Source organism: Micropterus salmoides, unplaced genomic scaffold (genome assembly GCF_014851395.1).
Source record: "Micropterus salmoides isolate LMB-PRFRI ecotype aquatic unplaced genomic scaffold, ASM1485139v1 Ms_hic_scaffold_10, whole genome shotgun sequence".
NCBI lineage: Eukaryota > Metazoa > Chordata > Actinopteri > Centrarchiformes > Centrarchidae > Micropterus > Micropterus salmoides.
The window spans coordinates 2,080,394-2,093,288 of NW_024040041.1; the positions used below are offsets into that span (position 1 = coordinate 2,080,394).

The 12,895-nt window shown below is 42.9% G+C and overlaps 1 protein-coding gene across 10 annotated transcripts in view; it reads right to left on the bottom strand.

The window, feature by feature from the left end:
* Positions 1–6: 6 nt before the first annotated feature.
* The window catches only part of si:dkeyp-72e1.9 (syntaxin-binding protein 4), a 112,221-nt gene continuing 99,332 nt past the window's right edge, over positions 7–12,895 (bottom strand). For 3 of the 10 annotated variants that reach the window (XM_038739264.1, XM_038739306.1, XM_038739294.1), the window contains 6 exons: positions 12,580–12,645; positions 12,281–12,487; positions 3,557–3,673; positions 2,492–2,541; positions 2,261–2,391; positions 7–1,594 (listed from right to left, as the gene is read on the bottom strand). In XM_038739264.1, coding sequence (XP_038595192.1) covers positions 1,536–1,594; positions 2,261–2,391; positions 2,492–2,541; positions 3,557–3,673; positions 12,281–12,487; positions 12,580–12,645 — 630 coding nt within the window. In that variant the 3' untranslated portion in view covers positions 7–1,535. The remainder of the gene's footprint in view (positions 1,595–2,260; positions 2,392–2,491; positions 2,542–3,556; positions 3,674–12,280; positions 12,488–12,579; positions 12,646–12,895) is intronic. The other 7 variants (XM_038739288.1, XM_038739312.1, XR_005447455.1 and 4 more) reach the window with 6 other exon arrangements.

Here is a 12,895-nt window from a genome sequence, read left to right on the forward strand (position 1 = left end):
ATCAAATTCAGTCATCAGTTATTCCTTTAATATAAAACAGTAACAGAAAGAAATGAGGCCACACCAACGATGCAATCTGGTTGAAGTACAGGACATCAGTATTTGCAGCTGTCTGTATAAATAAAATGAATGTTCCGCATGTTGCCTATGACTGATATCTGTCTAGACTCTGTGACTACCAAACACAAGTACAGACAGCAGGAGCTACAGCAACATTTTAGCCACTCCTGGATGCAGGAGACATCAACGTGAACCATGCAGTGATATGAAGTCGCAGGTAACAAACACTGCTCAAGTCCAGATTGTCTCAATACTTCATTCTTTGCCTTTAATTATTGAATAAGTGCACAAGGAGCATTAAGCAAGATGGAAAACAGGACACTGTTGCTTTTTTTCCCCCAGTTCATAACCTCTGGCAGAGCAAATAAGTGATGGTGAGTGATGGAGGCAGATGGAAGCAAGTTATTATGACACGAGGAAGACTCTTTGAACAGGCCAGCTCTGGCCGTTCCTTTCCAAGTAAACAAGTCCTCCTTTACATGCAATCCATGGAGTGAATCTATGTGGGGGTGTTTAGAAAAGAGTCCAGGAGGAGTATTAACACAGTTTGCAGCATCGTGTGTGTTGTGGACTCGATCATGCAGCTCCTCCAACACCACCTGCTGTCAGAGTAACACAAAAGAGGATTCCAGCAGACTTTATTTGGCAGAGCACTTCTCACAGAGACTTCTGTACTTATCATCAAATGATGAGTCCTCAGGTTGTGACTAAGTCCAACACATCATTGCTGAACCCTCCATAAAGACTGGAATATTTCAAAGGAAGACACTAATTGGATGTGTGCGAGCAAGATTTGGCATTAAAACATTGGCTGTGTTCAATCTGTCACCGTGAACTGAGGTTTTGAATTCATTGAAGCGATGTCGTTATTTTGAGAAGGTGTATTTTATGGCGTACTGTCTTGGTTTATGGTGTGGTTCATCACGGGTTCAGCGTCTCTTTCGGCCTCTTCACCCTGCCCAGGTACTCCCACAGTCCTCTCTGGCTCTTCGGCTTTGTTCAGACTGCAGGCAAATCAGATTTGTTTCTCAAATCAGATCTTTAAAACAGAAGGACTGTAGTTTGAAAGTGATCAGTGCGTGTCCAGACATCACCAGCCTATCTGCATGGGTTGCTGTGGTAACGACACAGTATCTACATACACTGGTGAGGCAGCTTTCCAGCATGGAAGTATGGGAAATGTTTCATGTTGCCCTGCGAACAATCACGCTGTCAAGTCGCTGTGCAGAGGTCGTCCTCTCTCACACAGCAACTTGACAGCACGCAGCAGGATTCTGCTGTCGCTTTGATGCACTTCGTCACTCTGGATATGACGCTGCCGCCAAAAGACACTTCCGAACCTCCTAATGTGGCGGGGATCAGATTTACAAAAATGGCATTTAATGTGATTTGTTGCGGTCCAGATTTAAGACCTAAAATCAATCTGGATATGAAACACAGATTTGGGCTGGCAGTCTGAACAAGGCCTTTGTTGCTCACATATGATGAGGACTGACATCTGGGACTGATGCTGCCTCCAGTGCACTCACGGATGCTGCAGGTCAATCACAGTTGGACAGAAAAAGACTTTCAGTACATACAGTAACAATCTTTCATCATCGTCATGTAAGTTTACATCCCATAGAACAAAGGAAAACTGATCTCATGGCCAGGAACAAATGAAAAGAGAAACAGCTGCTTAATTTAAATATCTCATACTTAAAAATGTATCCTGTATGTATAGCCTGATGGAGTGTGATAAGGAAAGTTTGATGTGCCATGAACTGATGGTGGCCTTCGATGAAGTATGTTCTTCTGTTGAACTAAAACTACGTGTGCTTTGTACACCATGCACCTTCTAATACAAAGCACATCACCCACCTGCCTGACTGTGACTTGGCTCTGCTATTTTGTCTGGAGATAATTAGATTGTGTGTCCATCAGTACACCACTTTGACCCAGATCAATCTGTCTTGACAACTGCACACCAGATTGCCATGAATATTAGCTGTGGATATTTTTGGTCTCGATGAAGTCTAATGTTTCTAGTATACACTAAAAGAGATTAACGTTTAAGCGGTCACTCAAAAACAGTAAAGATGCCCTTCATGATTTCCTGGTGTCCTTGAGAATTTCTTGGAAATTGTTTTTGGAAAAAATTGATAAAAGATTCAATTATCTAATCAATGCACAAGTGTGGTGTGCTATATTCCAGTCTGACCTGTATCATCAGCAGGGAGGGTACAGACTCCTGCCACCAGCTCTTTGGCCTCCACAGCTAGTTGGAAGGCGGGATCAGGAAGTGGTGATGGGGTGTCGGGGCTGTCGGTGGCTGGAGACGATCTGTTGCTGCTGATAAAGAACACACAGACAGTGGTTGCAGCAGGACTCTTACTGCAGAGCTGTGTTAACTAATAACATGATGTTGAGTAGCAGATGTTCAGTCTCTTACCCGCCGTCTCCTCCAAACAGGCTGGGTGTTGTCAGCACTTTGTGGACGTTCTGAGGACAGAGATGAGTTCTGTGAGGTTCTGGGACAACACTGAACAAGTACAGACATCAGTTCTTCATGTGACACCAAAACAAGGACCTCAAGGTCACAAAGAAGGTGATAAAGTGTATTCAGAGAGAGCTGAAGGGGGAGATCTGATTTCAAAGCCTGCATGAGAGGCAGACTTGGACCCATGTAAACCTGACCCGGAGACCTAACCAGGGTGTTAGGTCTCATGCAAGAACCACTTTCACAACAAGATTGATCCTCAAGTGGCACATATTACAGAAACGTGTGACATTACCTCATACTTTTCTTAATTTTCTTGTAGGCATAAACAAAATTTAATAGTGGTTAAGGCCTGTCAGATAGTCTTCTCACGTCTCCATGTAAAATGGATATTCTGATGTTGAACTGTTAGAAGCAAGAGAAGGCAAAACTATCTACAACAACTGGAAATCCTTCGTCGAGTGGATTTTCAGAGCTGGGGTCAGGGAGGAAAGACAAGTCCCTATATCTAGATCCAATCTAAACATCTATCCAATGTTGCAGAGAGCTGCAGTGTGTCTCTCAGCCACTGGGGGGCAGCCTGGCTCCATAACAGCAAAGGAGACTGGTAGCACGTGGGGATGTTTGGAACTATCATGGTATTTTTGATTGTCTCTGAGTGCTGTCTGTTGAATCCAGTGTATGAGACTGCATGAAGTGTCCCAGTCTGCATGGATTATGAGACGTGACAGACACAGTGTGTTTGGTCAAAGTAGTGAAGACGTGTCACCCAGTGCAGGAGTGTGGCTCACTCTGTGGCACAGAGGACTAACATAGACCAGACTTAGGATCCACACATAAGACTTGTGAATAGAACACATTCATTGTTCATTGCCTCTACATGGAATTTATCGACAGAAAGAAAAATATATAGACTCTCATCTCAACTTATTCTTTAATAACTAAATGAAAACTTTTTGAATATATATTTAACATGAAAAACAGTTTTTACATGAGGGTGTCCAGTTAAAGGTGTACCTGTGCAAAGCCCAGCAGCTTCTTGTTGGAGACCTCCAGGTGTTTCCTGCTCTGCTCAGACTTCCTCAACTGGCAGTCGATGGTTGTCAGCCTCCGGTTTAGCTCCAGCACCTCGTCCTGACACGCACACACATCACATACATTTAACCAACAGTCTGTCTCTATTTAGTCTTATCAAAGGTCTTTTCAAATATGAATGTGCAGAGACAAGGGAGGAGGAAAGGTAGAGACACAACAAAGCACAGAGGATTGAAAGATAGTTAGAAAAAAGAATGGGTAGAAGGAAGGTTCTGGTCAATCGGAGCATGTATTTAAACTCATCTGACCATGTGACCATGTACTCAGCAGCTGTCACTTTTTTTGATCCTCAGGGGAGAATGGTTTACAAACACTCACTGTCCTCATTTCTCTTATCTTTGTCACTGGATGCTGTAATGTCTCCCTGCCGGTGTACAGCCAGAGGATTTAACACCTGAGCAGCAAAGCCACAGGTAGTGAGGCGGTGAATATAAAGCCTTCTTTTCCTCAAAGCAGGCTGCTTGTGAAAACAGAGGCAGAGCTCTGTGGCTCAGTCAGCAGTGCTGTTGAAAATGCAGCTTGATGTGTTTCACAAAGCCGTGGCAAGAAAAGCAGGCGGCACGCTGATGGTGCTGCAGGGCCTCTGGCTCGTGACAGGATGGAGGGAGGACAGAGGAAAGGAAAGGCTTAGCTCAATGTTTTGAGTCCATACGATTGTCACATTCAGTTGTTTGATCTGTGCGCGAGTCCATACTAGCTAGAGAGGTTGTTTGCTTTTAAAAAAAACAAGCCTCAGACAGATGTGTCTGTGTTGCAGTAACATAGAAGGTAAAGGGGGATCAGTAGTTGTACAGTTAGGAGTTATGACCCAGAACCGGACACTAAACTATGAATCAAAACCTACATCTAGGCAGGGATGGGCAAAGATACATCAAAATTTATTTTACATAAGATACCAAATATCCTAATTTTAAGTCTATTAAAATAAACTCCAAAATACAGCAAGGTATCAAAATGAACTACTATACTTTTCCGAGGTACCCGTTTGATCTCTCCCTTCACCAGAACACTGACTCAGCTGATTAAGTGGGCAATGTTTGAGAGCAAAGAGTCATGTATAAATCTGGCAGGCAACCAGTTAGCAGATCATGTATTCACATGTCCATGTGATCACCCAGCTGAGGGTTAGTTTTAAAGTCACCAACAGTTTAATGTTTAACTAACACTTTGCCAATGACTCATAATTTTAGACTAATTTAGACAGGGTAGTATCTTGTTTTGAGTAGCTTTTGATGAATCAGCACCATTAAGGGAATTTACCTGCATGTAAGACAGGTAGGTAGCTGCAAGTCAGTTATTTTTTTCATTGTTGACAGCACCATGAAAACTGTGCTACCAACGGCTGTGAGTGTTTCAGGAGTGCAGCGTAGACTACAAGCTGACACCAGTGCGACTCCCTTACCTCTGCTCTTCTTTGTCTGCCTTTCTCTCACTCATGTCTCTCCTCATAGGCTACTGCCTCTCCATGCTCCCATCTCTGCCTCCAATCTCGTTCTGACTAGCAAAAGAGGGAGAACGACTTGGAGGTGTGCATTTTCAGATGTAGTGCCCACACAGCAGAGATGCTCACAAGTCTCTGAGCTACAGTCAAGTCTCAAGTCTCTGAGCTACAGTCAAGTCTCAAGTCTTTGAGCTACAGTCAAGTCTCAAGTCTCTGAGCTACAGTCAAGTCTCAAGTCTTTGAGCTACAGTCAAGTCTCAAGTCTCTGAGCTACAGTCAAGTCTCAAGTCTTTGAGCTACAGTCAAGTCTCAAGTCTCTGAGCTACAGTCAAGTCTCAAGTCTTTGAGCTACAGTCAAGTCTCAAGTCTTTGAGCTACAGTCAAGTCTCAAGTCTTTGAGCTACAGTCAAGTCTCAAGTCTCTGAGCTACAGTCAAGTCTCAAGTCTTTGAGCTACAGTCAAGTCTCAAGTCTTTGAGCTACAGTCAAGTCTCAAGTCTTTGAGCTACAGTCAAGTCTCAAGTCTTTGAGCTACAGTCAAGTCTCAAGTCTTTGAGCTACAGTCAAGTCTCAAGTCTCTGAGCTACAGTCAAGTCTCAAGTCTTTGAGCTACAGTCAAGTCTCAAGTCTCTGAGCTACAGTCAAGTCTCAAGTCTTTGAGCTACAGTCAAGTCTCAAGTCTCTGAGCTACAGTCAAGTCTCAAGTCTTTGAGCTACAGTCAAGTCTCAAGTCTCTGAGCTACAGTCAAGTCTCAAGTCTCTGAGCTACAGTCAAGTCTCAAGTCTCTGAGCTATAGTCAAGTCTCAAGTCTCTGAGCTACAGTCAAGTCTCAAGTCTTTGAGCTACAGTCAAGTCTCAAGTCTTTGAGCTACAGTCAAGTCTCAAGTCTTTGAGCTACAGTCAAGTCTCAAGTCTCTGAGCTAGAGTCCAAGTCAAGTCTCGAGTCTCTGAGCAAGAGTCCAAGTCAAGTCTCAAATCTCTCGTGGTATTTACGAATGTTGTATCACCAGGTTTCTTAGAACACTGCATAGCTATAACGAATTCTGTAACTGTAACCTGTTTTTCACTTACAGAGCACAACCATGTAATGTGCAATGCAATTATTGAAAGCTTATTAAATACTGTAAGTCAACACACTCCCCAGACTTAAACCCAGTGTAACATTAACTAAATAAAACTGTGACATTGCATAATCAACAATAAACCTGCAACCTGTTTTTAACTTACAGAGCACAACCTGCAATGCAATCAACGACAGCTTATAAACTACTGTAAGTCAACACATCCCCCACTCTCAAACCAGGTTACATAAACAATAACTAGTACCTCTTTCTAGCCATCGGTAATAATTAACGTGATGGCAGCCAGCGGGACGTAATGATTACGTTAATAGACCACCACAAGTTTGGCAAGTCAGCCTTCGCGTTGCCTTTGTGTCGCCGGCACCGCTCCTTTCGCGTTGCTTCGCGCCGCACGACAGGAAATCGCGGCTCTACGCGTCTTTGCATTGACTTTGTATGTAAATCACGCCCCGAGCACTCGCTTCGCTTTTGGTCTGAAAGCACTAGGTTGTAGATAAAGTAAGAAGCAAGCTAACATTAGATAGTGATGGCAAGTTCGACTCTTTTGACAGACTCGTTCATTCAAATCTCATTCATTAAAGTGAACTAATCTTTTTTAGAGTCATTTCGTTCATTTGAACTAGGCTGGTTATTGCGGCGCTGCAGCCTTCTAGTGGGTGATTAAAAAACAGTGCCGTGCCAGACCAGCCATATAAAGGCTTATGAATATAATTACTATCATATCTCTAAAGTGCTCATTCATATAGTAGCCTAACATCCCTATCCATGTGTAAAATCTAAATATTAACATCAGATTTGCGGGGAGCTTGATACACTATATGAATAAACACACTTTTATTAAAATTCAACCAATTTAATAATAATCTGGATCAAGCCACCAAGTTCTTAAAAGAACTCCAGCACAGAGAGAGTAACAAAGAAATATTAACACATATACCCTTGAACTTTTCGACCTTTTGCCACATTGCAGGCTTCAAACATAAAGATATAAAACTGTAATTTTTTGTGAAGAACCAACAACAAGTGGGACACAATCATGAAGTGGAACGAAATTTATTGGATATTTCAAACTTTTTTAACAAATAAAAAACTGAAAAATTGGGCGTGCAAAATTATTCAGCCCCTTTACTTTCAGTGCAGCAAACTCTCTCCAGAAGTTCAGTGAGGATCTCTGAATGATCCAATGTTGACCTAAATGACTAATGATGATAAATAGAATCCACCTGTGTGAAATCAAGTCTCCGTATAAATGCACCTGCTCTGTGATAGTCTCAGAGGTCCGTTTAAAGCGCAGAGAGCATCATGAAGAACAAGGAACACACCAGGCAGGTCCGAGATACTGTTGTGGAGAAGTTTAAAGCCGAATTTGGATACAAAAAGATTTCCCAAGCTTTAAACATCCCAAGGAGCACTGTGCAAGCGATAATATTGAAATGGAAGGAGTATCAGACCACTGCAAATCTACGAAGACCCTAAAAACCCTAAACTTTCAGCTCATACAAGGAGAAGACTGATCGGAGATGCAGCCAAGAGGCCCATGATCACTCTGGATGAACTGCAGAGATCTACAGCTGAGGTGGGAGACTCTGTCCATAGGACAACAATCAGTCGTATACTGCACAAATCTGGCCTTTATGGAAGAGTGGCAAGAAGAAAGCCATTTCTTAAAAGATATCCATAAAAAGTCTCATTTAAAGTTTGCCACAAGCCACCTGGGAGACACACCAAACATGTGGAAGAAGGTGCTCTGGTCAGATGAAACCAAAATCAAACTTTTTGGCAACAATGCAAAACGTTATGTTTGGCGTAAAGGCAACACAGCTCATCACCCTGAACACACCATCCCCACTGTCAAACATGGTGGTGGCAGCATCATGGTTTGGGCCTGCTTTTCTTCAGCAGGGACAGGGAAGATGGTTAAAATTGATGGGAAGATGGATGGAGCCAAATACAGGACCATTCTGGAAGAAAACCTGATGGAGTCTGCAAAAGACCTGACTGGGACGGAGATTTGTCTTCCAACAAGACAATGATCCAAAACATAAAGCAAAATCTACACTGGAATGGTTCACAAATAAACATCTACAGGTGTTAGAATGGCCAAGTCAAAGTCCAGACCTGAATCCAATCGAGAATCTGTGGAAAGAACTGAAAACTGCTGTTCACAAACGCTCTCCATCCAACCTCACTGAGCTCGAGCTGTTTTGCAAGGAGGAATGGGCAAAAATTTCAGTCTCTCGATGTGCAAAACTGATAGAGACGTACGCCAAGCGACTTACAGCTGTAATCGCAGCAAAAGGTGGCGCTACAAAGTATTAACTTAAGGGGGCTGAATAATTTTGCACGCCCAATTTTTCAGTTTTTTTATTTGTTAAAAAAGTTTGAAATATCCAATAAATTTCGTTCCACTTCATGATTGTGTCCCACTTGTTGTTGGTTCTTCACAAAAAATTACAGTTTTATATCTTTATGTTTGAAGCCTGAAATGTGACAAAAGGTCGAAAAGTTCAAGGGGGCCGAATACTTTTGCAAGGCACTGTAAACGCAGCAGTTTGGCAGGTCTGGACGCAGAATGGGCCACATCAGGTCCGGATTCTGTTGACAGAGAAAAGAACATGAGCACATCGCTCACAAACACAGCAGGTTGTTCACCAATCAGGAGCTGTGAAACAACAGCACGGCTCTGTTGGTAAATAAAAAGGAAAAGTTACGTTGCGTTCTCTGGCGGACTTGGATCAGCTGTTAGCTGTAAACACACCACAGTGCCAACGCTAACGTTGCTACGTGGCTGTGTTTTAATGTTTTAATGACCGGGTCTCTTTGTTTTGGAGAGGAGACGACCTCTGAGGTAATTCAGCCCCCGGTAGAATCCTGTCAGGGTACTGAAGTGGAGCGGACCCAGAACAACTCTCATCAGCTGTTGGCTGTAAACAATAGCAGGACTAAAGTTACTAGGCTGTGTTAAAACTATAACTTAGCACAACATCACTGCACTGTAATAATGTTATGCTTTATTAAATGTAACATAATTAACAAAATAGCTATATAATGTCAGTCCAGTGACTGTTACCTGACAGCCGACCTGCCTCTCATTCTCTGACGCTGGCAGTAACTCAGCCTGCAGAATGAACGAAAGACTGAGGAGGACCCATGTGAGCGGTGAACAAGTCAGGCAGCTGACCTGTGACGAGTGAACGTAAGAGTCCAAGATCCTTCACGCATGCGTGAAAATGAACGAATCACTCACTGAGACAACCCGTTCCTCCCGAGTCATACACACGATTAGGTCTTATGAACGAAACGTTCTTTGAACGACACAACACTAACATTAGATAGCCAATGCTGAGCTGGTGGTGTTTACTCACCACAGGTTACTAACCTATTTGCGTTCAGCGTTTCTTTGTTAGGGCCTTGTTGTATAAAGCTAAAGTTTATGATGAATGGCACAGCAGCTGTTGTCCTCTCTCACTTGCGACCGCGCACAGCAGATGCTAGGTGTTACGTAGGCAGGTTATAGGTAATGGAGGGAGGGAATAACAGCACCCTCATCAGAAGTTTCCTAAAAAATAAACATTGTACACGAGTCCCGCACCACGAGCGTGAGTCGAGTCTGAAGTTTTTTGAGGACGAGTCTCAAGTCACTGTGTGTGCGACTTAAGTCGTGCTCAGTCCGAGTCTCTAACTCCAGTCCCCATCTCTGCCACACAGTCTTGTTTATTAGCAGACTTACTTAGGAAAAATTCTCATGAAACACAAATCAGCACCCATTCCGCACTTAGACTTGAGGAGAAGTTGTGAACTACAACAAACCCGAGTGGTGGATGGGTTGACGGCATTATATTGTGTATATATCATGGGGTGGCGATGACGCAATGGATCAGATGCCTGCCTTTGGTGTGAGAGACCCGGGTTCAATCCCCACTGTGACCCATCCACCATTGTGTCCCTGAGCAAGACACTTAACCCCTAGTTGCTCCAGAGGCGTGGGACCTCTGACATGTATAGCAATTGTAAGTCGCTTTGGATAAAAGCGTCAGCTAAATGAATAAATGTAATATTGAAACACTTAATTGTTTTTCATGCACAACCAATGAAAGTTAAAGTAGGCTGAAAGTAGCAAGCTAACTTGAACTGTGAGGGCTGAACATTAGATAAAATGGTAAATGATTTAGCCATGGCTACTAAAATGAACACCGAAACTTAAGAGGGAGTGTTAAAGGATCAGTGTGTACGATTTAGTGGCATCTAGTGGCGAGGGTTGTGAATTGCAACAATCTGTCCAGTCTACCACTGCCCCCTAACCTTTCAAAGAGCGTAGGGACATCTACGGTGGCAGACACAGCACAAGAGCTGAGAATACATTAATTCTCTCTATGATTATGTGCAAATTCTCTCTATGATTATGGATCCATGTCAAAACTGCCCGCCAGCAATAATATCTGTCCTGCTGCCAGATTATGGTGCTTTGATAGCAGCAAAAATATAAATAAATAAATACATAAATACTTATAGATCTCAGTCATGGCAGCTACAGTTACTCACATAATAACTTCCTCTTTGGTGGTTTTGCCTACAAAATAAAAGTGCAAGAAGCTTGTTTACTGCAAGTCTGTATTTGAAGTTAAACTTCAAATACAAAAACTGAAAAAAAACTGAACTACACTAAAAAGAGTCTGTAGCCTGCTTGACACACCTCTGAAAGAGCCGTCAGAAAACGTGAATCCCCTGAATGTCCTCTGCCTGGAGATACTGGGGAAATGAAAAGGTGTCCGTAGGTTGGTGGATGTTGAACAAACACCGAAACAAAAACACTGCAGCACATGCCATGACCTGAGAAACATTCGCTGCAGAATCCATTTGTTGAAGACAGGAAAAAGTTATCTTGAGGTGGGACTGAACATTCAACCCTTGGGTTATGAGTCCTGCACCTTACCAACTGAACTAACATGTTGCAAGTTATGTAAATATAAATGGCTCATTCTAAGACAATAAAAACATAATTGTTTATTATGTAAGGTCTTTATACACCACTAAAAACATAGTTATGGATCTTATATTGCATTTCTGTCGATAGATCCTCAGAAATATTACACACTGAAGAATTGTAGCAATTTATGCTAAAAACGGATGGAAAGCTGGAAACCTGCACGTTTCTCACCTTGAAGTGAGTGAAGTTTAGCCAAATTACTGAGTAGGCACCAATCAGAGGCAGCATTCATCACGTAGACTTCTCACAACGTACTTTACAGTATTTTTAAACTACAAAATACAAAACACTGAAGTATTGTTTTACAACATATGAAGTCATTTCATCAACCCTATCAAATATTTTGTATTTGAGATAAATGTATTATAAATACTGCCCATCCCTGCGGCAGGTATCTACAGGACTATTGTAACCATGCATAAAGGGTACATCCAGCTTAACTTTGCACCTTCCTTTAGACCTCTGAGTAAAAGTCAATTTCCACCTGGTAATAATATGATATCTGCATCTGGATATCTGCTGTGGATGAAGAAAAACACACGATGGTGCAGGTGAAAAATGCACACAGAGAACACTGCAAGAGAGAGAACCCATGTGGAGATGGTCTGTGTCACACTGTGAACAGACCTCAGCCAAGTGGATCAAAGCACATGAGAATCTTATCACACGTGAAACAGCATTTCAAATGAGACTGGCGAACATGTGGATCACTTTTTCACAAGCTAAATGCCATCCTTACAGCGTGGAAGAATAAAAAGGTCACCTAACGTGGTCTCTTCCTGTTATCTCAAGCTGCCATGTCCAAAAGCTACAGACAAGCCCTAGCTATGGTAGAAGACAAGTCCACACAGCAGTGTCACTTCCTTTGACTAGGATGCACCCACCTACTTCATTTGCATATTGAGATTTACTGAAAATGCAAGCAGAATGAAGATAACGAGGATGTTTCCTGGTATGAGGTGTAAATGCAAAGGCCTGTAATCAGATGTCAAAATACAGATCGCAGAGTAACACCAGATGGAAATGGTTTTGAAATAACTTGTGTCCAGCAGAGGAGTACTCAGATCTGTATGGAGTAGTCTCTATGTAGTAAAGAAGAAATAGCAAAAGACATAAAAATAGAAATAGTTAAACACCTGCTTGAGACTCACCTTGGTGGCCTCCACTCCTCGTGCTTGCCTCTTGCTGGCCAGCTGGTTCTTCAAGTCTCTGATCTCAGCCTCCAGCAGCTGGATGACCTCCTCGTAGTCTTGCTCTGCACCGCTAGCCTGCCGCTGCCCTGACTCGGCCGCCTGCAGACGACTCTTCAGACGGGTGTTCTCCTCCACAGTCAAACATGCTTTCTGGGAAGGACAGCAGAATGTTCCAAGGTAAATATATTCAAGTGGTGGACTTTCACATTTGTCTCCATACACTGCTTCGACTCATCTCTCACCTCTGAGGTCTTCTGCAGCTCCTCCTCCAGGGTTTTCTTGCTGTGCTCCATGTCCTTCAGCATCACCTGCCAAGAGAGGCAGCAGATGAAGCCCAGGAGGTTTTTACAGCTGTGATCATCAGGTCAGTGGGTCTGAGTCTTCTGTGGCTGGGTGAAACCACATCTAACAGAGAAAACACTTCCTTCTGCCCTCACCCACTATACTTCATTTGGTTACTACAGACATGTGTCCGTTGTTTCCCAACTGAGCTTTGGTTTGTGGCTTAGTGCGGCTTTTCTCCCAGGGTCTGAAGTACGTGGCATCTTTGACTCTGAC